This window comes from Ovis aries, chromosome 2 (assembly GCF_016772045.2).
Source record: "Ovis aries strain OAR_USU_Benz2616 breed Rambouillet chromosome 2, ARS-UI_Ramb_v3.0, whole genome shotgun sequence".
NCBI classification, from domain to species: domain Eukaryota; kingdom Metazoa; phylum Chordata; class Mammalia; order Artiodactyla; family Bovidae; genus Ovis; species Ovis aries.
Genome location: NC_056055.1, coordinates 248,661,039 through 248,688,439, shown reverse-complemented (window position 1 = coordinate 248,688,439; position 27,401 = coordinate 248,661,039). Strand labels below are relative to the sequence as shown.

The 27,401-nt window shown below is 62.6% G+C and overlaps 1 protein-coding gene across 9 annotated transcripts in view; it reads left to right on the top strand.

Annotated features, from left to right (window-relative positions):
• Positions 1 to 27,401, top strand: part of ARHGEF10L (Rho guanine nucleotide exchange factor 10 like) — a 170,817-nt gene that overhangs the window by 131,009 nt on the left and 12,407 nt on the right. For all 9 annotated transcript variants that reach the window (XM_042244756.1, XM_027965650.2, XM_042244757.1 and 6 more), the window contains 2 exons: positions 2,497 to 2,651; positions 11,247 to 11,395. In XM_042244756.1, coding sequence (XP_042100690.1) covers positions 2,497 to 2,651; positions 11,247 to 11,395 — 304 coding nt within the window. The remainder of the gene's footprint in view (positions 1 to 2,496; positions 2,652 to 11,246; positions 11,396 to 27,401) is intronic.

Here is a 27,401-nt window from a genome sequence, read left to right as displayed (position 1 = left end):
AGTGGGGGCCAAGAGCAAGAAGAGGGGACCTGGAGTGGGAAGTGGGGGCCAGGAGCGGGAAGTGGGGTTCAGGAGTGGGAAGTGGGGCCAGGAATGGGAAGAGGGGGCCAGGAGCGGGAAGTGGGGGCCCAGAGCAGGAAGAGGGGGCCAGGAGTGGGAAGTGGGGTTCAGGAGTGGGAAGTGGGGGCCAGGAGCAGGAAGTGGGGGCCAGGAAGAGGAAGTGGGGGCCAGGAGCGGGAAGTGGAGGCTTGGAGTGGGAAGTGGGGGCCAAGAGCAAGAAGAGGGGACCTGGAGTGGGAAGTGGGGGCCAGGAGCGGGAAGTGGGGGCCCAGAGCAGGAAGTGGGGGCCCGGAGTGGGAAGTGGGGTTCAGGAGTGGGAAGTGGGGGCCCAGAGCAGGAAGAGGGGGCCAGGAGCAGGAAGTGGGGGCCAGGAGCGGGAATTGGGGAGCAGGAGAAGGAAGTGGGGGCCAGGAAGAGGAAGTGGGGGCCCGGAGTGGGAAGTGGGGTTCAGGAGTGGGAAGTGGGGGCCCGGAGTGGGAAGTGGGGGCCAGGAGCGGGAATAGGGGAGCAGGAGCAGGAAGTGGGGGCCAGGAAGAGGAAGTGGGGGTCAGGAGCAGGAAGTGGAGGCTTGGAGTGGGAAGTGGGGGCCCAGAGCAGGAAGAGGGGGCCAGGAGCGGGAAGTGGGGGCCAGGAGCGGGAATTGGGGAGCAGGAGCAGGAAGTGGGGGCCAGGAAGAGGAAGTGGGGGTCAGGAGCAGGAAGTGGGGGCCAGGAATGGGAAGTAGGGGCCCGGAGTGGGCAGTGGGGGCCAGGAGCGGGAATTGGGGAGCAGGAGAAGGAAGTGGGGGCCAGGAAGAGGAAGTGGAGGCTTGGAGTGGGAAGTGGAGGCTTAGAGTAGGAAGTGGGGGCCCAGAGCAGGAAGAGGGGGCCAGGAGCAGGAAGTGGAGGCTTGGAGTGGGAAGTGGGGGCAGGAGCGGGAAGTGGGGGCCAGGAAGAGGAAATGGGGGCCAGGAAGAGGAAGTGGGGGCCAGGAGCAGGAAGTGGGGTCCACAGTGCCCCGCCAGTGTCAGGAGCTGCTCACACTTTACCCAGGACCCTTCAGGGGCTGCTCTGTGCCACCCGGCTTCCTCCTGGTAGTGTGGCGCCATGGGCGACGCGGGCTCCGGTGTCGGGCAGAGCAGGTTTGGGGCCTGCAGTCCCTTGCGCTGTGTGGCCGCTCTGAAGTGGTGTCACCATCCCCCACATGTGGGGCTGCTGTGAGAGCCCACCAGGACGTGGGCCACGTGAAGACTTCAGGCCCCTTTGCTGTCACTGCCCTCATCCACCTGTCTGTGGCCTCAGCTGGCCTTGCAGGGCAGGTGAGGGTGCGGAGTGTGCCCAGGTTATGAGGCCTGCTGGCAGAGGGGGCTCCCCCCTTGTAAGACCTGCCTGGAGCTGGTGTTAGCAAACACTTCCGTGCAGCAGTGGCCTCCCCGGCAGAGCAGGCCCAGTCATGTGGATGGAGGGTGAAAATTCTTCCCGTTAACTGGACTGTGAAGGTGGTTGTGGAGAGGACCCTGAGATGGGCCCACACCCTCATGCCTGCCTGCTGCCCGCACCCCCGCACCCTCCTGCCTGCGTGCTGCCCGCACTTGCGGCAGCGTCCGGGAGCGTTGTGCACGCCTGCCGTGCGCTGCTCCTAGGCCAGGAGCGTGAGCCTCGTAGGGGCCCATGTCCCGCAAGAGCAGCCGGGGGAGGAGCTGAAAGCTAGTATACTTAGAACCAGCTTGGAGGCACTAGAGGCTTCATGCTGTCCAGGCCTGGGTTCACGGAACCCAGGGGCCTGATGAACTCGTTTTGCTTTTTATGAGATCAAACTACATAAAGTTATCATTTTAGCCATTAAAAACCGTGCAGTTCAGTGGTTTCCAGGACATTCCTGATGGGTAGCCATCCTCACTGCTTAGTTCTGGAACATTCTTGTTATCCCCCGGAGCCTCTGGGTCACCTCACGTTCCCTGCCCCAGCCCCTGGGACCCACTGATCTGTTCCCATCCCCTGGTCTGGATTTGTCTCTCCTGCTCATTTCATACAGACGGACTCACCCAGTGTGTGGCCTTTTGTGCCTGGCCTCTCTCATTCTCCTAACATTTTCAAGGTTCATCCAGGCAGTACACACGCTGGGGCTTTGTTCCTTGGTATGGCCGTGAGGTAGGCATCGCGGCCCCATTTTTCAGAGAGGACTGAGGCTCAGTGGTCCAGGCCAGCCAGCTGGAGGGGGACAGTCAGCTGGGTTTGCCCTTAGATGTGACCCTGAAAACCGTCCTCCCAGGCCCCCGGCTGTGCTGTGTCCAGAGCCCCATTTTCCGTGGCCCCACCCCAAAAAGGCTGCCCATGGAGAAGTCTGAGTGATGGCCTGGTCACACAGCGGGAGGCAGGCTGAGCTGGTGGAGGTGGGGGCTGGAGCCCTCTCAACAGGAGGGCGGGGGGCTGACTGAGTCACCACCTCTCCCTGCAGCATCCTGCTTTACAGCAGCGTGGACACGGGCACCCAGTGCCTGGCGGCCTGCCGGAGCCCAGGCCTGCAGCCCGTGCTCTGCCTGCGACACAGCCCCTTCCACCTGCTGGCCGGCCTGCAGGATGGCACCCTCGCTGCTTACCCTCGGACCAGCGGTAAGGATGCGGTGCTGGGGGTGCTGGGAGCTGCCCGGGGCCCTGACCGAGAGTCAGATCCAGGACCGGAGAAGCTGTGGGAGGCAGACCAAGGGGGCAGCTCAGCACAGAGTCCGGGAATTGAGGTGCTGGAGGGACTGGAGGCCCCTGGTCCCCTTCGGGGTCCCCAGAAGGATGGGCCACTCACTGTCTTACAGACAGCTCAGGGGTCCCCAGAAGGACGGGCTGCTCACTCTCTTACGGACAGCTCAGCCCACTGGCAGGAGACTCTGCTGCACAGGAAGCAAGTCTCTGGGCTCAGAGAGACTTGGCTTCATATCTGGGCCCTGCCCTGATGACAGCAGTGTCCGTGGGCGAGCAGCTGCTCCTCCGTGCCTCTGTTTCCTCATCTGTAAAACGGGGATAATGGTAACACCTGCTGCTCATAGGTGCAGGTGGGGTAAGCATTTCAGTGAAGGCAAGCATAGCGCCTGGCACAGTCGGTGCCCAGTGGGGTCAGGCGCTTTGGTCTCTACTGTTTGATCGAGCCGTCAGTGGCACAGACGATGTCGTCTGGAGGGAAGGTGGGCAGCATTTGAGCTGCTGTGCTCCAGGACAGGGTGAAGTGGTGCGGTCTCTTAATTCTCACCACGACCCTGGAGAATGACCTCCTCCTTATGGATACTGATGCTGAGGTGCAGGAAGGGATATGGAGTGCTGTGGTCCCCATTCTTCGTGGCTTGTTCAGCTCCCAGTCCAAGGACAAGAGCGGGAGTGGAGGGGAGCAGGTCCGAGACCAGCACCCCCGAGGCTGCTGTGCCGCAGCCTCAGCCTTCCTGCTCCGCCCCCGGCCTCTGATTGCTGTGTCATCACAGCCTGTTGCGGCTTATGAGCAGATATTTGTACTGAGGGTTTTTTTTTTTTGCCACTTGGCACTGTGTTGGTATTTTAAATTAGCTTTTGATAAGGCATTTATAGTTTTTAATTAAAGGGGGTAGAGGGAGGGGAGGCGATCCCTCTCCCCGTCAGACACACCGTGTGTGTGAAAGTCAGTCCAGTCTCAGATCTTCGGCGAGCTACACCAAGACTGCTGGAGAGATGGCCACCCTCTGGCTCCTGTGGGAGTGTGGGAGCCCGGCCCGGCCTGCTCTGCACCCCCCAGTCCCCAGATGGGCTGCCTCGGGCCCTTTCCCTCTTGGCTCCTGACTTCAGTTTGGGAGTGCGGGTTGGGAGGAGGTGGGCAGGGTGTATCCATGTGCTGGGCCTTCCATGACCGAGCGGCTTCAGCAGCCGAGTTTACTGATTGCCGTTCTGGACACTGAGGTCTGAGAGCACGGTGTCGGCAGGGCTGTGCTCTCCCCGGAAGGCGCTGGGGAAGGGTCTGTTCCAGGCCTCTCTCCCGGTTTCACGTGGTTCCTTAGCTTGTGGCAGCATAATCCCCATCTTCCTGTGGGGCTCTCTTTGGGGGAGCCTGTGTCCAGAGAACCCCTTGGACTCAGACCCCCACCCTCCTCCAGCGTGACCTCATCCTAATCAGTTCCATCAGCACCCCTACCAGCAAACCAGGTCATGTGCTGGGTGCTAGGGGTTGACGTGTGAATGAATGAATTTGGGGGACGCAGTTCAAGCCATCGAGGGTTGGGGTCTAACCACTGACTTTCTGTCTGGGGTTGCTCAGATCCAAAAGAGCCACTAGGGACCGTTGGACCCAACACCCTTATTTTCTGGGTGGAAAGGGACTCCCTGGAGTCCCACAGGTGAGCCAAGACCTGAACCTCAGTGTCCTCCCAGGACGGGAGTCCTCTCCAGCTTTCAGGGGGCTTTGGCTGCTCTAGGCAGAGTGGGGTGCCGTCTGGCCTGGAGGAGGGAGTCAAGGTGCGCTGGCAGCCATCCTGCCGTCAGACATCTGTGCCCCAGATGTTTACTGAGCGCCCACTAGGCCCCGTGGATGTGGTGGCCAGCAAACCGGACGTGAGCCCACCCGCACAGCTTACAGAGGAAGACGAGACAGGTCCATGGACGAGCGTACGTGGCGCTAATGGTCCTAAGGGGAGGTGCAGGGTGTCGGGGAGGGCCTGGCCCACTGTGCCCAGGGTGGGACCCCGAAGCTGAGACTGAAGAGGATTGTCCAGCAGCTGTGCAGGGTGTCGGGGAGGGCCTGGCCCACTGTGCCCAGGGTGGGACCCCGAAGCTGAGACTGAAGAGGAGTGTCCAGCAGCTGTGCAGGGTGTCGGGGAGGGCCTGGCCCACTGTGCCCAGGGTGGGACCCCGAAGCTGAGACTGAAGAGGAGTGTCCAGCAGCTGTGCAGGGTGTCGGGAGGGCCTGGCCCACTGTGCCAGGGTGGGACCCCGAAGCTGAGACTGAAGAGGAGTGTCCAGCAGCTGTGCAGGGTGTCGGGAGGGCCTGGCCCACTGTGCCCAGGGTGGGACCCCGAAGCTGAGACTGAAGAGGAGTGTCCAGCAGCTGTGCAGGGTGTCGGGGAGGGCCTGGCCCACTGTGCCCAGGGTGGGACCCCGAAGCTGAGACTGAAGAGGAGTGTCCAGCAGCTGTGAGATGACTGAGGATTCTAGGGTCACCGGGCCACCTGGAGCCCGGGGCTGCCAGAGCTGGGGGCCTGGGAGTCCAGCAGTGTGGGCGTGGCAGCGTCTGCAGCCCTCAGGATCTCGGCGTGTCTGCGTCCCTTCCTTACGGCAGGTACGCGCTCATGAGGTGCCAGGTGAGCCATCCCTGTCCATCCTGTGTTTGGGCACAGCTGCCTGGACGACCTCTGTCCATTCCCCCCACTCCTGGTCGGTCTCTGAGCAGAGACAGGCACTTGATCAGGCCTGGTGGGGCTGCAGGACTGTCCCTGGTTAGCCGCTGGGGACGGGGGCCACAGTCCCCTGCCGAGGAGCCAGAAGAGAGGGTGCGTGAGGGGTGGGCTGAGGGGTCAGGCTGTCGGGATCGGGTCCCACCCCGAGAGACGGGACCTGCTGTTGCTTCTGCTCTTGGGGCCTCAGTTTCCCCACCTGTAAAGTGGGTGCGAATTCCACCCCTCACCACAGGGTGGCTGTGAGCGCGAGGGGCAGCCAGTCACAGGTGCTGGCAGGGAGCTTGGGGACGGACGCGTGCCTCTCCCGCCCACCATCGTCATTACAGTCACGACAACTCCCGAGGTGTTGGCTCTCCCTCGGCTCCCCTCGGCTTCAGTGATTGTTGCGACCCCTCCCGGGGTGATGGCTGCCCCTCGGCTCCCCTCAGCCTCAGTGACTGTCGTGACCCCTCCCGGGGTGATGGCTGCCCCTCGGCTCCCCTCAGCCTCAGTGACTGTCTCAACCACTCCCGGGGTGTTGGATGCTGGCCTCAGTACTGTCGCGACCACTCCCGGGGTGTTGGCTACGCCTCGGGTCCCCTTGACATCAGTGACTGTCGGGACCCCTCCTGGGGTGTTGGCTGCCTCTCGGCTCCCCTCGGCTTCAGTGACTGTTGCGACCACTCCCGGGGTGTTGTCTGCCTCTAGGCTCCCCAAGCCCTCAGTGACTGTCGTGACACCTCCCAGGATATTGGCTGCCCCTCGGCTCCCCTCGCCCTCAGTGACAGTTGGGACCTCGCCTGGGGTGTTGGCTGCCGGCCTCACTGACTGTCACGACCACGCCCAGCGTGTTGGCTGCCCCTCGGCTCCCCTAGCCCTCAGTGACTGTCGCTACACCTCCCAGGGTGTTGGCTGCCTCTTGGCTCCCCTCGCCCTCAGTGACTGTGGCGACCACGCCCGGGGTGTTGGCTACCCCTCGGGTCCCCTAGCCCTCAGTGACTGTTGCTACACCTCCCAGGGTGATGGCTGCCCCTGGGCTCCCCTCGGCCTCAGTGACTGTCTCGACACCTGCCGGGGTGTTGGCTACCCCTCGAGTCCCCTCGTCCTCAGTGACTGTCACGACACCTCCCAGGGTGTTGGCTGCCCCTCGGCTCCCCTCGCCCTCAGTGACTGTTGCGACCACTCCCGGGGTGTTGGCTGCCCCTCGGCTCCCCTCGCCCTCAGTGACTGTCGCGACCACTCCCGCGGTGCTGGCTGCCTCTAGGATCCCCTCAGCCTCACTGACTGTCGCGACCACGCCCGGGGTGTTGGCTGCCCCTCGGCTCCCCTCAGCCTCAGTGACTGTCGCGACCACTCCCGGGGTGTTGGCTGCCGGCCTCAGTGACTTTTGCGATCACTCCGGGGGTGTTGGCTGCTGGCCTCTGACTGTCGCGACTTCTCCCGGGGTGTTGGCTGCCTCTCGGCTCCCATCGCCCTCAGTGACTGTCGCGACCACTCCCGGGGTGTTGGTTACCCCTCAGCTCCCCAGGGCTCAGTGACTGTCCCAACCACTCCCGGGGTGTTGGTTGCCCGTCAGCTCCCCTCGGCTTCAGTGACTGTCGCGACCACGCCCGGGGTGTTGGCTGCCCCTCGGCTCCCCTAGCCCTCAGTGACTGTCGCGACACCTCCCGGGGTGTTGGCTGCCCCTTGGATCCCTCGCCCTCAGTGACTGTCGTGACACCTCCCAGGGTGTTGGCTGCCTCTTGGCTCCCCTTGGCCTCAATGACTGTTGCAACCACTTCTGGGGTGCTGGCTGCCTCTTGGCTCCCCTCGGACTCAGTGACTGTCGCGACAACGCCCGGGGTGTTGGCTGCCGGCCTCACTGACTGTCACGAACACGCCCAGGGTGTTGGCTGCCCCTCGGCTCCCCTAGCCCTCAGTGACTGTCGTGAAACCTTCCAGGGTGTTGGGTGCCTCTTGGCTCCCCTTGCCCTCAGTGACTGTCGCGACCACTCCCGGGGTGTTGGCTGCCTCTCGGCTCCACTCAGCCTCAGTGACTGTCACGACCACTCCCGGGGTGTTGGTTACCCCTCAGCTCCCCAGGGCTCAGTGACTGTCCCAACCACTCCCGGGGTGTTGGTTGCCCCGCAGCTCCCCTCGGCTTCAGTGACTGTCGCGACCACGCCCGGGGTGTTGGCTGCCTCTCGGCTCCCATCGCCCTCAGGGACTGTCGCGACCCCTCCCGGCGTGCTGGCTGCCCCTCCGCTCCCCTCGGCCTCAGGGACTGTTTCTTTGTGTGCTCACCTTGGCCTCAGAACCACGAGGACCCCTCTGGGCTTTCTCATCTGCCACCCACAGTGGGGCACGCCTGCCTCTTGAAGGTGCCTTTGCTGTGACTGGGCCTTGGTCTCCGTTCACCTGGTGTTTGCGGGACCAGGCACAGACAAACGGGCTGTCATCCCGTGTGGGCGTGACTTTGGAGGTGTGGATGCCTGTTCTTGAATTGTGAATGGACAGCCGCTGGTGGGCAGGGATAGCAGGGAGCGGTGGACCCCCCCCGCCAGCTAGGGGTGGGCAGGGGGCTGGCCCTGCCCAGAGCGCCCGCTGCTCCAGACTGAAGTCTTAGACCTGTGGCCTGTGAGGCTGGAAAGAATCTTGGAGGCCGGAACTCCAGGGTGAGAGGTGGTCTGCTTGTGACATCTGTCACCAGGGGTGAAAGTGGCGGTGAACGTCGCTCAGTCGTGTCTGACTCTTTGCTACCCCATGGAACTCTCCAGGCCAGAACACTGGAGTGGTAGCCTTTCCCTTCTCCAGGGGATCTTCCCAACCCAGGGATCGAACCCAGGTCTCCCGCATTGCAGGCAGATTCTTTACCAGCTGAGCCACCAGGGACGCTCCAGGGAACTGAGACAAACCCAGGGAGGCACCAGGGTTGATTCAGCAGAATTCCATCCCCTTGGGTTGCAGGTGGGAAAATGGAGTCCCAGCAAGGGAAAGCCTCTGGTTCAGGGTCCTACCATGGGCCCCTGAATCAAGGAATTCCTGTCCTGTGTTCTTTTTGATATAATGATGTTGGTATTATTAAATCTTTTTTCTTTTTAGAAGCATTTTTAATTGGAGGATTAATTAGTTGGAAGCTTTACAATGCTGTGTTGGTTTCTGCCAGACAACACATGAATCAGCTGTAAATATATGTGTGTCCCCTCCCTCTCGAACCTCCCTGGCATCATTACATTTTATCTGTTAATCATTCTGTCCTGAAGCCAGGTCTCTTAGGAGACACCCAGCAAGTGGAAGGGTGGTCAGGACATGTGTGACCCTCAAGGGTATCAGACACGCCCCCCTGCCCCAGGCAGGTGCTGTCCCAGGAGGGCAGAGGGCACGAGGGCTCAGGGGGGCCGTCGCTGCTCCCGGGGAAGGGCTCGCGCTTCCGCTGCCAGGCCTGGTTCCAGCATCCCTGACCGCTGCCTTCCTAACCGGCCCGAGTGGCGGGCGTTCCGGCTTCTGGCCGCTGGGGGGCGCGCAGAGCCCTGCTTTCTGTGGCTCTGGTTCCCTGCGGGGGTGGGGTCCAAGCCTGCTGTGGAGGCCTGGCTGCCTGTGGTCACTCTTCCGTCCTGGACTCCAGTCCTGGGCCTGGAGATCTTTGGAAACTCTTGGAACCTGAGAGAGCAGCTGGGAACGGGGGCCAGGGTCAGCTGAGCTCCAGCCCTGGCTGGCCCGCACACCCCCGGGGTGGCTGTGCACACGTCCCGAGCTCCCCGAGTCCTTGCCGTTGCGTGAGTCCGGAGAGGTCCACCCGCTTGCGCAGGCGGCCGCCTCGAGGCGAGGGACAGCCAAGGGCCAGAACTGACGCGTGGCCAGTCCTGTCCTGCCGGGTGGCCAGGACTGCTCCCTTCAGCCCCGCGCCTCAGTTTCCTCAGTTGTAAAACAGGGAAAGCGAGAGAATCTTCCACCCAGGCTGATGAGAGGTAAGGAGACAGTTCATGGAAAGAGTGTCCAGCACGCTCACGAATAACAGAATGTGGCGACCGCCGTCCGCGCTTTCCCTGCGCCGAGCGCGCCCGTTTCCTTCCCTTGAGCCTGGCCGCATCTGCGAGCGTGGGTGTGCTCGTCACGCCTGCTTTACAGCCTAGGAAACTGAGGTTCCCAGTGGCAGCGGCACCTGTCCAGGTACGTGCAGAGGTTGAGAGGCTGCAGCCAGGACTCTGGCCCAGCCTGCTTCCCGCGTTCACGGCGGGGAAGAGCCGGACGTGTGTTGGTTGGGCAGGGGTGATGGGGTGTGTGTCTGTGTGTTTCCCAACTCAGTGGAGCTAGGAACCTTCTAAGTTTAAGAGGAGCTGAAGGGGAGAGGAGGACCTGTTTCACGAAAGGGGAGGATGTGGTAGGGGTGGAATCTGCTCTGCCGTCCAGGGGTTCCTCTGTGGACAGTGGTGCCCGTCACGCTGCCCAGCAGCTGCCTCGGAGGGACGGCCTGTGCCAGGGCTACCTTCCACCCCTTCTAGGGACCCTGTGGAGGAGGGTTGGGGGGGCCAGGCCCTGGCACCCAGCCCAGGCTCCTTCCTCCCTCCACCACCTGCCCCTCATGGGTGGGCCCCACTTCCTGCTCAACCCTCCTGGCACGGTGGCAGGACAGGACAGCCACGGGGCTTCTGTGTGGCATCAGGTGTGACTTCAGAGAAAAACCTATCTCAGTGGACACTGCTTGCATCTCAGGGGAAATCCTTGGTCTGTTCCTGGGTGAGCTGAGCGTCCCTGGGGTGGGCCGGGGAGAGAGTCATTCCACGCTGGGCCAGATCCCTTCATCTGTCCATCTTCAGGGATCGTGGGCTGAGGGCCGGTGGCCTCTGAGGACTTTCTCCTCCCACACCTGGGGTGGTGGCATCTCTGGAGGAGGAAGGTCATTGGAAATCTCAGTAGAGGTGACAGAGTGCCTTGGAGTGGGTGAGCAGGTCTGTGAGAAGGCAGGACAGTCTCCGTAAGTTACGGTGTCTGAAGAGTCCTCAGAGACAGTCTTGTTGGTGGCGCTTTCCACATTCTCCAGATGGGGAGACTGAGGCCTTGAGAAGGGGAGAGACGTTCTCAAGGTCCATAGTGAGCTGCTAGCAGAAGCAAGGCCAGGATACTTTCTACCACGTCATGCTGCCTTCTTGGCTGGGCTGTCTGGATGCTGCCTCTTCCGGGAAGCCTCCCTGGTTTCTTGGCTGGGCTGTCTGGATGCTGCCTCTTCCGGGAAGCCTCCCTGGATTTCCCCTGTGCAGAATTGGTTCCCTCCATCTTAACGGTTCTCAAGGCCCTCTGTACATGCCTGACCGCTTGGGCTGGGCACTTTGTGTGGTGGCTGCTGATTAACCTTATGGTCTCGCCAGCCAGTGGGGGTTTTCTTGAGGGCAGGGTGTGTGTCTGATCTATTTCTTCTTCCGCAGCCCTGAGCACGGGCCCTTGCGTGGAGTCGGTGCGGACTTGGCGTGTGGTGGGGTGAAAGCAGAGGGCAGGGGAGAGGAGGAGAGAGGAGTGGGGAGCACCACAGATGGGAGCAGGGGCTGGGGGGCAGGGCTTGGGGGCCTGGAGGAGCTGGGCCGGAAGGAGCCTGGAGCCAGGCTGGGAGCAGGGGCTTGGGGGCAGGGCTGGGGGCCTGGAGGAGCTGGGCCGGAAGGAGCCTGGAGCCAGGCTGGGAGCAGGGGCTTGGGGGCAGGGCTGGGGGCCTGGAGGAGCTGGGCCGGGAGGAGCCTGGAGCCGGGCCCGCCCCCCCGGGGGCCTGGTTCCCAAGGGCTGGGGGGCCCCGACCTGTCTGCTGCCCCCCACCCCCACCCGCCCCCGCTGACCTGCCGGCTTCCTCTCCCTGCAGGAGGCATCCCCTGGGACCTGGAGAGCCCGCCCGTGTGCCTGCCTGTGGGGCCGGGACCTGTCCGCGCCCTGCTGAGCCTGGAGGAGGCCGTGTGGGCCAGCTGTGGGCCCCGGGTCACCGTCCTGGACGCCACCAGCTTGCAGACTCAGGTACTGGCCCTGCCTCGCAGCTCGTGGCCCCGGGGGCCATCTCCAGGCGTCCCCTGCACTGGCCCCTCTCACACCCTGCCCTGGGCTCCCGGGGGTGTCTTAGGGTCGCACGGGGAGGCAGGATCCCCGCGGGCCACCCCTGCCCCCCCCAACACGCTCCCTCAGGGCTGCCGAGAGGGGAGGGGTTCCCCGTGCTGGGCAGTGGGCTTGCTCCTCTGTAGTGTCTGCTGCTTCCTGGGGAGGTAGGGCTGGGGTCCCTGTGCCCCCAGGGATAGCCCGGACCTGGCTGTGCTGAGGGAGTGGCTGGTGCGGATATTGGCACTCGGGGCCCCAGGCTCTTTAGCCAGTGTGGACCCCATGGGGAAGGGGCGCTCGGCCAACACTGGGGTCCTGCCTCGTCCCGCCGTGAGTGCGGCCAATCCTTGGCCACTGCGATGCAGGCCTCGTCTGGGGGTCCTTCCTGGCTCAGCCTGGACCCTCTCCTGTCACTGACCAACAGCCGTGCCCGCCCCCTTCGCCACGGCCCAGGCTCCACCCTACGTGATGTTTGGCAGTGATCCCTGTGGCTCAGAGGGTAAAGCGTCTGCCTGGAATGCGGGAGACCGCGGTTCAGTCCCCGGGTCGGGAAGATCCCCTGGAGAAGGAAGTGGCAACCCACTCCAGTATTCCTGCCTGGAGAATCCCATGGAGGGAGGAGCCTGGTGGGCTACAGTCCGTGGGGTCGCTAGGAGCCCGACATGACGGAGCGACTTCACTTTCATGCCCTGGAGAAGGAAGTGGCACCCCACTCCAGCTCTCTTGCCTGGAAAATCCCGTGGAGGGAGAAGCCTGGTGGGCTGCCGTCCACGGGTCGCTGAGAGTCGGACTCGATGGAGCGACTTCACTTTCTTGTTGCTTGCTCTCCTTGGGTCCCCAGCGTGGCCTCCAGGCCCAGGGGCGCCTCAGCCTGGCCCTGCCGCACGCCTTCCTGCCAGGACCGTCTTTCCTCGCCCACTCGGTCCTGCCTCAGCTTACTCAGCAGCCAGGCAGTCTGGGCTGGATCCTGGATGACAGGTCCTGGTTTGGCAGGTGGAGACCCTGAACCCAGGGAGCTGAGGGTGAGCCCCGAGACCCGGGGTTGATCCTCAGGGTCCCTGTGTGAACTCACCGTCTCTGCTGAAGCTTGAGGTTCAGCCTTTGCATCCGTGCCTTCCCAGCTCAGCCTCCTGGTCCTGGCCCTCATCTTCTGGGGTCTTGGGGCCCTGGTCTGTGAGCCCAAGTTTTCCTGCCCCTTCACCAGGGTCCCTTCGCCTCTGTGTGAGGTGATGCTTGGGAGCCCCAGTCCTGGCCAGGGAGGTGTTTGGTTAGCAGCCCTTTGGGGTGCTGGAAAGGGAGGTGGGGTGGGTTCTGCCCGCAGCACCTTGGACAGCGGCAAGAGGCCACGCCGTGGGCGGAGCCAGAGGATTTGGGTGTGGAACTGCCATCAGGTTTTGAGACGTGGGTGGGGGCTCACGGTGAAACCTGGCCTCGGCGCGCCCCCCCCCGCCCCCCCCCCGCCTCGCCCCTCCTCCCCCACCCCCGCCCCGCCCCACCCGCTTAGGCTTGCACCGCGGCACCAGGGACCTTTGACCTCACTGCTGGGGCGGGCTCTGCGGTGGGGAGCCAGGGAGGGGCCCACCAGGAGGACACTGTGTTGGCCCTCCTCGGTGTCTGGATTTCCTGGTCCTCCTTCTCCCCGGCAGATGGGTGGGGACGGGGTGCCCTGACTAGCTGCAGCCCAGACCCCCTTCCCAGCCCTGCCTCGTCACTGCCTTCAGGGGCCTCTCACCTCCTCAGCCTTCTGGGAGAAAGATGACCAGGGGAGGTGGCTCCCCAGGGCACCCGGGGTCACTGATGGGCCTGGATCTCAAGGCATTTGGGAGGAAGAAGGATGAGTGCCCCCTGCATCCCCCTGAGCAGACCCCTGCTGTCCCCTTGCCAGGCCCAGTGTCTTCCCAGGTTTGTCCTGGGCCTGGGGAAATGGCAGTCCACTCCAGTATTCTTGCCTGGAGAATCCCAGGGACGGAGGAGCCTGGTGGGCTGCCGTCTCTGGGGTCGCACAGGGTCGGACACGACTGAAGCGACTCAGCAGCAGCAGCAGCAGGGCCCCTGCTCAGGGCAGTGGGGGATGGGCCCCGTTAGTGTTGCGACCGCCTAACTTGCCGCCTCCCTGATGGGTGTGTGGTCTCTTGGGGAAGTCAAGCTGCTCCTTTGGAGTCGCTGGTATTGGTGGGGTGGACTGTGTGTCCTCATTGCAGGTCTGCCATCCCCTCGCTTCACTGGCTGGGAGGCCCCCTTCTGCCGACAGCCATCCCAGGAGCTTGAGACAGATGGGCGAAGGGAAAGACAGGGCTCAGGCGTGACCCTGCCCGCCCTCACCCGATCACACCCCTCCGCCAGCAGCCGCACTGTCCTGCCCAGGCCTGCAGCTCAGCTCCAGCCCCGCCGGCCCCAGGTGGAGGGGCCGCAAGGCTCCAGTGCGAGGCTGCAGTGATTTAAGATTAGTTTGGACCACCCACTCTTAAGAAGGGGATCAGTGTGGCCCTTGCCCTGCTCTGCATGCGCGAGGGGGCATCGGGCGGGCCCTGGGTGCGGGGAGGCAGGCCCTGGGTCGGGGCAGGCGGGATGGAAGAAGAGGCGGTGGCTGAGGAGGCCCTGCCGCAGGGCGAGACGGGGCCTGGAAATGGGAAAGTTTGTGCGGGCGCAGGCGGGCGGTTCGCCTTCAGCGCCTGCCATCCTCCGCACGGCAAGAGGAGAGCGCCATGCGTGTTTAACAGAGCCTTGCTCCGCGGAGAGGAGGAGGCCGGCCCACCTCCGCACTGGGCGCTGGAGCGGCTGTCTGGCTGCTGCTAGTGACCACCAGACCCGGCTGGGGGCTCCGCGGGCCCGGCCAGGGGGCTGGCCTCCGGCTGGGCTGCTGTCCAGGCTGCCCTGCGCGTCCTCACTGCGGGGCATGCCCCCGCTTAGAGGGCCATTGTGCCAGGCCCTCCTCCAGGACCGGGAGCCCCCCTGGGGACTGGAGATCCTCCAGGCCAGGGGGCCCAGGAGGGTCCTGGCAGCCCCAGTTGTGGTCACCCGGTTCTGGCCCGAATGTGAAGACATGGGGGTTCATTCAGAGACTGTGTCAACACCAAGGTGCTTTCCGCAGTTGCTCCTCTACCAGGAAGTAAAATAGTAACGAGCACACACTGAGTGCTTAGCACCGACCCGCCTGGGGTTTAGCGTTTCACATGTCTTAGCCCAGTTAACCCTCAGACCACCCTGTGAGGTGAGTACTTTTATTATTCGTACTTTAACCGATAAGTGAACAGAGGCCCAGAGAGGGTCAGCGATCACCCAAAGTCACTCAGCCAAGAGGAGGCCGAGGCGGGATGGGAGCCCGGGCGTCCGCCTCTGAGTCTGCTCTGAAGCCCCGGGTCGGCCACGGCGGGCAGAGGGGTGGTCTTCCTGGGCTGCACCGTCCGCCGCACCGTCCGCCAGTCTCTGTCGTGTGTGAGTCTCGGGCGGCGTCATCCGTTTAAGTACCGCGTTGGCCAAAAAGTTCGTTTGGGTTTTTCTGTAACCTCTTAACCTCCTTCCACCAGCGCAGCTCCTGGGCCAAGGATGTGCCCTGTTAATTTCCTGGCAGGTGCTCTGAGTCAATGGTCCTGGAAGATGGATAGGAGGTGTCCTGACCGGCAGTCCTTAGTGCAGAGAGGGTGGAGGGGCGGGCTGGAGGGAGACCTTGTCTCAGCTCTTCAGGAGCTTGGAGCAGGCCTGGGATGGTCAACGCCGGCCCGGGGAGGGCAGGCCCGTGGGGGCAGGCCCAGGCCCTGTGAGGGCCCAGGGGAGGAGAGAGGCCTTCCAGACCAGGGAGGAGGGGCGGGAGCAGGGCAGGTCTGGGCGGGGCAGGTGAGCGGGCCTGATGGAGATGGGGGCTTGGGGGTGGGGAGGGGCAGGACGGCTGTGTGGGTGGGGGGCTCCTGGAGCGGCCCTGGGCTGCCGTCCCCATTAGGCCCGCTGGCCTTGCAGCCGCCCGGACCCTGCGGAGCCCGTGGCGTGGCGCCCAGCCCGTCTCTGTGCTGGCCGCTTGCCCCCAAACTGCTTGTTCAGCCCCTTGATCCCCGCGGAGGCCGCGTCGAGGCCTGTTAAATGATAATGTAGCTCACCAGGGCCTGTGTCAACACCGCATCCTCCGTGTTCATTATCTCGATTGCCACCTTCAAAGTCTAATCCAGTCGTCTGGAGTTCATTTTAACTGATCGCTGGAGGGGATGCGGGCTGTGGGATGACTGTTGCATCTTAATTAAAAAATAAAAAAGATTCAGGACAGGAGGCCTGAAGCTTGTGGGGCGCCCTCCGCCCAGCCGGCGTGGTCAGGCACCAGGGGAGGGCGGGGGTCTCCCTCACCTGGCTCGGGGGAAGGTGGCAGTCGCAACGGGTGGGGCGCTGGCAAAGGGGCTGAGTTGCGGGTGGGTTTCCTGCTGGGCCCCTTGCACCAGGGGGAACGCCCGCTGGAAGGCAGGGGTCTCTGGCCTCTGCTCCAGGCCCTGCTGGCCCCTCTGCCGCCCTCTGAACGTGCCAGGCTCCTTCCCCCTGCAGGCCTCTGCCTCCGCTCTTGCCCTGCCTGGAGCAGGAACGCCGTGCCCGCGGGCTGTCCCTCGGGCGGCTCCTTCCCGTCCCCCCACCTTGGCTCAGCAGCCGCCTCCTTGGTGGGCCCTGCCCTGCCTCCACCCCGGCCAGGGTCTGCACTCGCCAGCGGCTTCACTGTCCCCAGAGGACTGGTCACTGTCTGTAGTTGTTACCCAGATGACTGCTGTCTCTCTGCACCCACCTGGCCGTACGCAGATGAGAGCAGGGAGAGGCCTGGTCTTTCTTTTTTTTTTCCTGGCAGGATCTTAGTTCCCTGACCAGGGATTGAGCCCATGCCCACTGCACTGGGGGCACAGAGTCCTGGGCACTGGCCCCGGGGAAGGCCCACGGCCTGTCTTGTCCACCAGAGCTTCCCAGGGCCGTGTCCACGCCAGCCTCTCAGTCAGTGCTGCTGAGCATTTGCAAAACCGCCCCACAACCCAGGGCAGGTCGGCAGCGCGGCCGCCCGCTGCCTTACATGTTCTTTTGGGGCCAGATGTTGAAAATCTGGTTGGGAGGCAGCCTGGGGCCCTGGGGCTAGCTGGGAAAGCGCCCTGGGAGGAGTTGGGCCTTGGAGGACGCAGGTCGGGGAGGGAGGCCGCAGTGGAAGAGGCAGGAAGGGGCCCGGGGAAGGGATGGGGCAGAGGGTCTGGAGGTGGGCAGGGGCGGGTCCCACTCGACAGCGGCCACCAGCGAAGGGCAGAGGGGCTCTGCAGGGGCACAGCTGTGCCCCCGGCCTGCCCCGTGCCGGCCTTGGCCGCCCCCTTCTTCCCAGTCCCTCCTGGGTGCCGCTGCAGCAGAACAGGCCTGGGGTCGAGGCTCCCCCTGCCCTGCCGAGGAAGTGCTGGGACGCGAGGCGTGTTGCGTCCAGTTGGGCCCCGGGCCTGGCTCCCGCCCCACAGGGCCCTCGTGAGAATTGATGGGGGCAGCTGTCTCCCATTAGGCTCCGACCCCACCGCCCCCCAGAAGCCTGTCTGGACCGCCTCCTCCCCACCTTGCGTGGGCACTGGGTCACACCTCGTGACCTGCAGCCACAGCACCAGCAGCAGGCTCCTCTGCTCCACAGCGCCTGACTTTTGGGGGACGGTTAGTGGGAGCTTAACCGATGGAGACCCCATGGGACAGGACCATGTCTGGTGGGCTCCTACAGCCCCCACCACGTTCCTGGGGCTGGGAGCAGGCTGACGCATGCTCAGTGAAGGGCTATGAAGATAGCAGGCATTTCTTTTCCTTTCCTTTTTTAACTTTTTTTGGCTATGCCACGTGGCCTATGGGATCTTCCCCAGCTGGGGTTGAACCTGCGCCTGCTGGATCAGAAGCACAGGGTCTGAGCCACTGGATGCCAGGGAGCCCAGGCAGAGGGCGTCTCTCTCGGGAGGTGGGCTCCGTCTGGGGTGGGTCAGCGGCCAGCTGCAGAGCTCCACTCTGGCCGCGGAAGGCGCCTCCCCACTTTCACACTGTTGGCACTCCGGCCTCCGGGGGCCCAGAAGCCCAGCGCTGCCTGCCCGTCTGCCTCCCCGGCACCTGGGTGCTGGCTGTTGACACCAAGGCGCGCCAGCAAAGAACCTTCCCTGGCTTCCTGGACACCAGCGCCTGCCAGACCTCCCCCTGCGCATCCCCACACCCACCCGCCTTCCACACCCTTAGTTTTCACGTTTAGTGCCCAAACTTAGTTTGCATGTATTAGCTGTTGTAAATCTATCATAACAGTGTGGTGCGGCATGAATAATGCATCGCTGGGCTGTATTAGTTTTCCGTCTCCTATCTTATTTATGACATGAAACGGGTGGGAATTTGCAAAAGCGAAATGCAGGCGCAGGGCTTTTTGGGTAACGGTATGCAAATTGGCGTGAGGGGCGGGAAGATTCCCTAAGCCCCCCGGTGTCCAGGGGGCCTCCGAGGCCGGACTCCTGGTGTTCAGGGCGCTCAGACTTTTGGGTCAGGGGTCCTGTTGCTCTACAGAGTTGTCTCAGTTCAGCAGGTTTAATTATTATTATTTTTTTTACGTGTCTGTCATCGTTTATTGTTGTCATCCTGTTCTTTTTGCTTTAATTAAAAGTTGGCAGGTGAAACTTGAGAAATCGATATTCTAAAGGTTTTCTAAAGGTTGCACTCCAAAGGAGTGCAAGTGTTTTCTCGCAGCATGAAGGACTGAGGTTAGATGCTCAGAGGGACTTCCTTTCAGGACGCGTATGGAGGATGGAGTGTAGGCCTGGGCCTGGGGACTCTGTGGGGGCTTCCTTCCTAGGAGGGCGCCGAGGGGTCGAAAGGGGCTCCTGGCCGTGGTTGTGGCCTCTGCCCTCAGGTCTGGGGCTGTGGGGACCCACCTCGAGGATGCCAGGCAGGGCTTGGGGAGCTTAGGGGCCGGGGTCTAGCTCCCCTTCTTCTCACCAAGATTGCAGGGCTTTCTTCTAACAGTTGGTCTCCCCTTGTCCTGAAAGATGTAGGTTGAGGGAAGGATTTCATGGTTTTATAAAAAGTAGTTTGATGCTGTTGGCCGAGGGAACAGGTTCTAGGAATCCGTGGAGGGAGAAAAGGGAGCCGGTGGAGGGAAGGTGGGGGGTGGTGGTGGCAGGGGTGATGGCGGGAGTGCAGCCTGGGGACTGAGGCGGGCGGGCGGGCGGGCGAGGGAAGGCGGTGGCTGGAGGGAGGCTCTCTGCCCCTGGGCCCTGTCCCCCAGCGGTGCTGGCTGTCAGAGGCTGTCCCCTGCGCACAGTTCTCCCACGCCCCCCGCCCCTGAGGTTATTCTCCCCCGTAGCCCTGTCCCCCAGTGGCGCTGGCTGTCAGCGGCTGTACCCCTGCACTCAGCTCTCTGGCGCACCCCCCCGCCCCCAGGTTATTCCCCCCGCCCCGCCGCCCCCAGCCCTGCTGCATAATTAGGGGAGGCGACACCATAGGAGCGGGTATCCAATGCCCTGGGATTTGGCAAAGACACAGCGCGCCATGGATGGACCCACGGGATGCCAGGCCTCAGGCTGGGCCCTAGCACAGTGGAGACTGGACGCCCGGGCAGGAGGGATCACACGGGGAGGGGGCTGGGCTGGTGCCCGGTGTTGAGGGTGGACACGGTTGGTCCTGCGAGGGCCTTAGCAAGCCCGGGTGGGGAGGGTCTGCCCAGTGGGGACTTCAAGAGGCATTGCCTGCTGCCCCTGCCGTGGTCTGAGTGGGCTTAGACGGTGGGTCAGTGTGCGTTCGGGAGCTGGCTGGCTGGTTCCAGTCCCTGGCTCCACTACCAATTGCCTCAGTTTCCCCACCTCTAAAATGGGGAGAAAATTATAGAACCTGCCTCAGGACTCGGCATCGAGATGCAAATAAAACTCCCAAGTCCTGCCCGGTGAGGAGTCAGCCTTCGTTTTGTGGTGAATGCAGGACCTCCTCAGGGTCACAGGGTCACAGGGACCCCCCAGGAGGTGATGGGCCGTGCCCTCCTCCAGGGGATCTTCCTGACCCGAGGATGGAACCCGTGTCCCCTGCACTTTCCGGCACTGCGGGCGGACTCTCCACCTGCTGAGCCACCCGGGAAGCCCTGGTCCCCTTGCTCCCCCATCCAGCCCCCTCGGGACGGGTCCGGCTTCGCCTCGGTCAGTGTGCATCCTGATCTCTCGGGACCCCTGTGTCCAGGGTGTGGGTCTGCATGTGGTCTGAGGCACGGTCCTTCCCGGAGCCTCACCCGCGGGAGGGCGGGACGCTCCCTGGTAGGGCCCGCTCACCTTCTGTACTGAGCCCGGGGGCCCTGGGGTCCAGGCTGTCCTGAGCAGGGGCCCGTGGGTTGAGCAGGTGCTGTGGGTGCCGAGTGCGGGCCTGTGAAGGAGGGGTCTGGATTAGTGCCATGTGGACTGGCTTGGGCAGGGCAGGCGGGCGCAATGCCATCCGTCCCTCGGGGCTGGGATCAAAGCCAGGCCTCCATGGTGGACCTTTCTGGAAGGGAGCTTCCTTACACCTCGCCCTGTTCCGGCCTGGCCACCCGAGCTCCCTCTGCCGCGGCGGCTCCAGCCTCCACGCCTGCTCCCGCTCCGGCAGCGGCCCCACCCTCTCAGACCAGCCCCCCGGTGCAGCTGTGGTGAGGGGCTCCCAGGGTGACAGGCAGCCCTCTCCCGCTCCCTGTGGGTTAAGGCTGATGGAGACTCACCCAGAGGCTGGTCCAGGCTCTTAGTGAGGAGGAGCCTGTGGAACCTTTGCAGTGGTCCTCCGATTGAGCCCGCTCAGTCACATCCCGCTCTTTGTGACCCGTGGTCCCCTCACTGCCCCCCTTCTCAGTGTGAAGATGGGGGAGAGACAGGCAGGAGACAGTGACGAGACATGCTCTGGCCGCAGACGTCCCAGCAGAGGTGAGTCAGGCGTGTGCTCAGCCCCGCGCTTCTGGGACATCGCTGCCCCTCTGAGTCCTGGTCTGGCCTCCCCGGCTGACAGCAGCTCCGGCGCCGGGCACAGCAGGGGCCAGTCTTCACCTGGTCCCGGCTCCCTCCTCTGCCTCTGCGCTGCGCCGGCATCTATAATTGAAGGAACAAAAGGAAATTAGATAGAACCAACGAGGACAGTACCTGCAGCTCTTGCTCTGAGACGTTTTCTCGCTTCGCGGGTGGATTTCAGTTTGCGTTAGTGGTTTTCGCTTTGTTGGTTTTTGTCCCTTGTTGTCGTTTACTTTCACTGTGACTTATCACAGGACGTTGAGGTTGAGTTCTGTTTATAAAGACAGAACGTTGCTTTGGCGGCAGCGGGACAGCCTTCCTGCAGGGGCCGCTTCCTGTGGGTCTCGCTCTGGGTGAGGTCACCGGTCTGCAGCGGCCGCAGGGAGAGGGGTGGCCCTGAGCCAGGAGACCCCGGCACTTGCTGAAGTCTTGTTAGACAGGAATGGCCTCGTCCCCACTTTACAGATGAGTAAACTGAGACCCAGAGGCTTTAATGGACTTGCTGGTAAAAGGCAGAGGCGTCAGACTCCCAGTGCTACAGCTGGGGCCTGTCTGGGCATACCGGGGTGAGTGTGGCACCCTGAGTTGGAATCCTGCACTCAGCCTCAATTTTGTTGGCAGTTGATTTTTCTCAGAGCCTCAGACATGCCTGTTAAGGTGATGCACACTGAGCCCTGCATTTGGGGAGGTGCCAGGCATGCCAGCCTCGTGGGCAGAAGCCTTGCCTGCCTCAGCCCTAACGACCTGAGACCCTCTGAGCAGCGGTCTGCAGCGGCCGCAGGGAGAGGGGTGGCCGTGGGACCCCGTCCCCGTCCCTGCTGCCTGCCCGCTCCTGCCCGTAGCCCTGTGCATGGGGTGCTCACGGCCCGCTGGCTGTGTCCCGTGAACCAGCCGGCACCCTAGGCAGGTTCTCCCAGCTCCATGACGATGGAGAGAGGAGACCCAGTCACCCCGTGGAGACGGGCTGGAGCCATGAGGCAGCCCCGGGCCCTCCCCTCCAGCTGCCAGCCTTTTTTTTTTTGTTTTTTTAATAACTCCCCCCACCCCCACACAACTTTTATTTTTCAATTTTTATCAGAGGATAATTGCTTTACAATATCATGCTGATTCCTGCCACACAGCAACATGAATCAGCCTCAGCTGTACGCGTGCCCCCTCCATCTGGAAGCTCCCCCCACCCACCCTGCCTCCCCTGCCATCCCAGCCCAGGGGCTGGGATGGTCCCAGCGCTGGGCTCAGCCTGCCGGCTGTCTCATTTGCGTATGGGGTGTGTGTGTTTCCACGTCTCCATCCGTCTCACCCTCGCCTTTCACCGCCTTGTCCACCAATCCATGCCTATGTCTGCGTCTCCTCTGCTGCCCCGCAAACAGTCCACCAGTAGCGTCTTTCTGGATTCCACAGGCAGGCGCTAATATGTGGTATTTGTCTTTCTCTTTCCGCCTTACTTCACCCTGTACGGTAGGCTCTGACGCGTGTACCCCACATCATACGTAAACACACGCACCGTTTGGGACGAAATCATCAAGAAGCCAGTCGCAGACGTCTTCACCCGTCACACTAAATACTTCAGCAGGGCCCTCTTCCCTAGCCTCAAGAGCATTATCGCGCCCGGGAACCTCGCATGGATCTGCTGCCCAGGGACCCATTTTCCCAGTTTGTCCCCAAAGCACCTTCCACAGCCGCTCCGCGTCGCCACCTCCAGCAGCCGGCTGGGAATCCCATGTTGCATCTGACGGCCGTAGTTCTTTTGTCTCCTTTTGCTTTTTAAATGGCGTTATGTGTTCATTTCCCTTTGGCTGCCCTGGGCCTTCGTTGCCGTGCTGGGCTTTTCTCTAGCTGTGGGAGCGGGGGCTCTGTGGCGGCACGGGCGTCTCTCCGGGGCGGCGGCTCTGCTTGCTGACCACGGGCTCTGGGGCACGTGGGCTCGGTAGTTGAGGCTCTCGGGCTTGGTTGCTCTGAAGCATGTGTGGCCTTCCCGAATCAAGGATCGAACCTGTTCTCCTGCCTCGGCGGGCGCATTCTTCACCCCTGAGCCACCAGGGAAGCCCTTGTCTCCTTTCAATCTAGGGCAGCTCCCCCCCTTTTCCTGTGTGTGGTCTCCGCGAGAGTGACTTTTTTGAGAAGTCCAAGCCCGTGTCTTGTCCAAGGTCCCACCAGCTGGAGTTGCCCCACGGTTCCGCCCTGATGAGGTGGGAGCGTTTGGCCAGGTTCTCTGCAGGGAGGCAGGGCTTTCCCGTCACATTGCTGGGAGGCGGGGAGGGTGTAGGCTGGTCCCATCCTTGGTCTCTTGGTTGAGGTGGGCTCTGCCAGGTGTCCCTGTCATCAAGGTACCAGCTTCCCTTTATAATTACTGTGGATAATTCTAGCAAAAATGGGAGAATACCCTGTTCCTCAGCGAATTTTCACTGCACACTTCTCTTTAAAGAGGATTGTCCTTCACCCCACGTAACTACCCCCCTTGACTACCACTTCAAATGCACAGATTATTTTTAAGGCTGGCTGAGCTTTCATCCAGGACCACGGTTACTATTTTTGATGCTCAAACGGTCTCAGATTCGGCCACGAGGCACCCTTGTGCCGGCTCCTGGGTCCTTCGGATGCTCCCCTCCACTGTTTGGTCACCCCCTTGCTTTCTGCCTCTGAAGACGCTCTGTGCTCACCTGGCTCTTCCCCTGCCCCAGTCACCATTTCTCCAGGGCGCCCTGCCTGTTTCCCTTTTGTGTGGGATGGTATTTAGAAACCAGGAGGGGGTGTGCTCACTGCTGTTGGGGTGTCATTGCTTCCAGACATTGTTAGTGTACAGAGCCAGGGAAAAAAAAATTCTCAAGTTCATACTGATACCTCTAATTCAAATCCAAGGTCACAGAGCTCTCCTGCCGCCTCTCACGCGCCCCCCCTCGCCCCCCGTGTTGCTTAGTCGAGTCCAACTCTTTGCAGCCACATGGACTGTACCCGCCAGGCTCCCCTGTCCATGGGATTCTCCAGGCAAGAAGACTGGAGTGGGTTGCCTTTCCTCCTTCAGGGGGTCTTCCCGACCCAGGGATCTAAGCCTCATCTCTTGCGTCTCCTGCGCTGGCAGGCAGACTCTGCCACTGCCGCCAGCTGGGCAGCTCCGCCGCTGGCCCTGGCTCCTGATGACAGAGTGTGCCTCAGCCATACAGTGTGGCTTCAGGATCGCTGTTCTGCTCCAGCACCACCACCCAGCCTGCTTAGTAGAGCTCAGGGTTTCTTTGTGGCTCGTCTTGTCCTTAAGGACCGAGGTTGTGTAGTCAGAGGGCACAGTTCCCAGCCTGCGTGAATGGATTCTTTTCTATGTGGGCATGTTCCTATAAGACTAGATTCACCAAAACAGGTGTCAGGCTGGTGTAGCCCGAGGGCCATTGTGTGCAGACTTCTGGTCCAGACTCTCACGCTAACGGAGCAGCTCCCGGTGCCAGGGAGGCAGCCGGTAAATAGCCCGGAACGCAGGGCCCGTGGGCAGGAAGCGCTGGGCCTCCTGGGGCCCAGAGGAGGGGCATGGCTGGGCTGGTCGTGCAGGTGGGCCAGGCACCTTCTTCAGGGACAAGGCGGGTAGAGGCCTCGTAGATGGTAAGGTAGCGCCCCACTTCTGGCCCCCCCCAGACTGGCCAGAAATTAGAGGAGGGGTCTAGAGGTGAGAAGGGGAAGCCACGGCCTGGACTCAGGGTGCCAGGTGGGTAGCGTTTCATCCAGCTTTGGTGGATGGCCTGGCTGCCTCCCGGGGAAGGATTTCTGAGCTCCTGTCTCCAAACACAGAATGTTTGGGAAACAAAATGAGGTGTGTGCCTCTCAGCACTGAGCCCCTGCCACCCAGGGGTGCTGCACTCAGCGCCCTCAGCCCCCTGGGGACCCACGGTGCCAGGGTGCCAGCCACCCCTGCCCCGTGTGCCCAGGAGGCCCAGCCAGGGCACCCAGACCCAGCTTCCCCCAGCAGGCTGCTGGTGAGGGCAGGGGTGCTGGGGGGGCGGAGGTGACCGAGGAGTGAGGTGGGGGCTGGGGATGCCGCTGCTCCTGCCCATCCCTGCCCCCACCCCGCCCCTGCCCTGCCTCCCCACTGGACCTGGCAGGCTTGCACAGGCCTCAGGCAAAGCCCTTTGGGCCTGGAGACAGACTTGTTACACCTCTGGAGAAATGAGTCTGGATTTCCGCTGCTGACTTCCCTTTTAATTAGATTCCGACAGCAGCGTGCAGGGCTGACTGGCTGCAAAGTCAGGGGCAGCTTTCCGTGGGCCCAGGTCTCTCTGCGCTTGCAGTGCAGTCTGGCTTTTTCGGAGTCAGGAAGTGCTTCTGACCTCCCTTCAGGAGCCAGGCAGCAGTCTCGCAGCGCGCGTGTGAGCACGCACCCCCTCCTGTTGGTGTCTGTGTGTGTGTGTCCGTGTGTGAGTGTGTGCGTGCTGGTTTTCAGAGGAGTCTGCAGACAAAGCCTGCTGGGGGCCCCTTCCGTCCAGCTGCCCTGCCCCTTTCCCCGTCTGCCTCTCTAGGTGGCACTGTGGATCTGGCCACAGAGTCTCATCTGCGATGGGGCTCTGGCGCCTCTGCTGGTGGAGGGGTCTCCTGTTGGAACCCTGTGCCCTGCCTGGGTCTGGGCCTTCAGGAACGCTGAGCGCGGGCTGCTCTGGGAAGATAACCTCCTACCCCACCGAAAGGGGTTCTCTCGTTGAAGAAGAGCTCCTCTGGGGAAAGGAGCTTCCAGCCAGCACTGCCGGGGCTGAGTGAGAGGCCAGAGACGTGGACGCTCCCCTCCTTGCCCCGCACCGCAAGGACGGAGCCGGCCTTCTGGAGGCTGTGGGGCGCTGGGCCTCCCCCTCCATCCCTGGGGCTCCCTGGCCGAGCCTCCAGGCCCGGGGCCTTCTCTGGAGCTGGGGAGGGCTGCTGTGGAAGGAGGAGCAGAAAAACGCCCCCGCAGAAGGCCCTAGTCTGAGCCCCCAGTCTGAAAAGGGGGGAGGCGCTGCCTGGCCTCTGAGCGTGCCTGGCCTGATAGCAGACCCCTCCTCACCCCCAGGCTGATATGAGACCCCCTCCCTGCCCCCGGCCTGATACGAGACCCTCCCCGGCCCCGCCCCCGGGAACCCCCACTCCGATGGACATGACACGTTCCCACCTCAGAGGAGCTGTAGCTTCTGCCCTCAGGCCCTGTCAGGACCCTGGACTTGGACCGCGGCCCACTGGGCCGCCCCACCTGGCTGCAAAGCCCTGCCGTGGGGGCCAGGCTCAGAAAGCGCCATCTCGTCAGCCAGCTCGCAGTCTTGCCCGCCGGGGCCCTGCGTCCCGATCGGGGTGCGCACCGAGCTCACCAGCCTGGCTCCCCCGGGCTCCCTGGTGGAGACCCCTGGCCCCAGCTTCTCTATCTCGGCAGGAAACCTCTGGTGGTCTGAGCTGGGATGGACCTGGGGCGGAGCCAGGGTTGGGGCGATTGCGGCATAAGAAACAGAGGGCCTTATTGCCAATTCTCACGTGCTGAGCCCGAGCGAGGCCCAGCGTCCCTGCCTGCCGCCACATAGCTCTCACCCCCAGCTTCTTCCCCAGGTGAACCTGAGCTGGTCACTGAGCAGGCCCGGCCCCGCCCTCACTTAAATCAGTCTAACTCTCCACCGGGGTCCTCAGGGCTGCCTGAGGCCTGGGGTGACGCGGCCCTGACTGCCTCTCCCTCCCGTGTCTTGCGGCAGCGCTCCCGACAGACCCAGTAAGGCGGCAAGTTCAGTCCTGCCCCAGGGCTTTGGCGCTTGCTGCGTCCTTTGCCCAGAGTGTTCTCTCCCCTACCCCATGTCCCAGGTATGATTCCTCTACGTTTGATAAATGCTCCTTCCTAGGGAGATTTTCCCTGGCCGCCCTGTCTTAAAGGGGTCTCGGTATTTTTCTGTGCAGTGGTTAACACTACTGGGAGTAAGCTTTATTTGTCGTAACTGGGTGGGCTCCTTGCTTATCTTGGTCGCCGCTATATTCCCAGCATCTAGACCCACGCCAGGCATATCATAGGGTCTCCAGAACATCTGGTGGATGAAGGAGGCTGTATGAAGAACTGGGGTTGTACTAAACCCTCCCTCACCCAGAAGTCCCTACAACCTTTATGACAGACTCCACCTACAAATGGGGAGGCGGAGGCGCCAGCCTGGGAAGTTACTGAGAAAAGGAGATTTAACAGCAGGTCTGATTCCATGCCCATGTTCTAGCCAACATCTAGAGTCATGGGCTTCCACCCAAGATCTGTTCTTTATAAGAAAAAGAAAAAGGAAAAAACAGAAAGGAGGAAAGTCACCATGTTCTGCCCTGGAATAATCCTCACTGTGTAGGCTTCACCTCTCCTGGCCCTCGCCTCCCCTCCCCTCCCCCACCCCTTCCCTCCCCTCCCCTCCCCCACCCTTTCCCTCCTCTCCCCCACCCTTTCCCTCCCCACCCCCTCCCCTCCCCTCTTCTCCCCCTCCCCTCCCCACCCCTTCCCCTCCCTGCACCCTCCCCGCCCCCTCCCCTGGTTCTGGAGGTGGCCCTTTTTGTTTCTTTTTGTAATAACTGCGGTGCATTCTCGCTGTTCTGTGTTCATCACCCATGATGTTGAGTAGATGGAGGGCCCACTGAGGGACGCGCCAGAGCCACTTGACTGTCCCCAGTGGTCAGGCATCTGTCTAGTCTGCTCTGCTGGGGGTTGTTGATGTTTAAGTAACAACCCGGTATCGTAGTTGGATTTCAAGCATCCATCCATTTGCTCTGTGATCAAATTTCACTGTGTGCTGAGGTCTCTGCCCGGCACGTGGAAGGGCCTGAGGCTCAGTGTCTGTCCTTGGAGTCCATGGACCAGAGTGGAGAGAGCCAAGTGTGGCCAGAGGGGCATAGATGTCACTGGGCTGGAAGATGGCAGGCAGAAGGCCAGTGCAAGGGTGCCTGGGGCGGGCCTCATGGACGCCGAGTCTTCAGGTGCTGAATCCCAGCAGGGCAGTGGGTGATGCCCGTTGCAG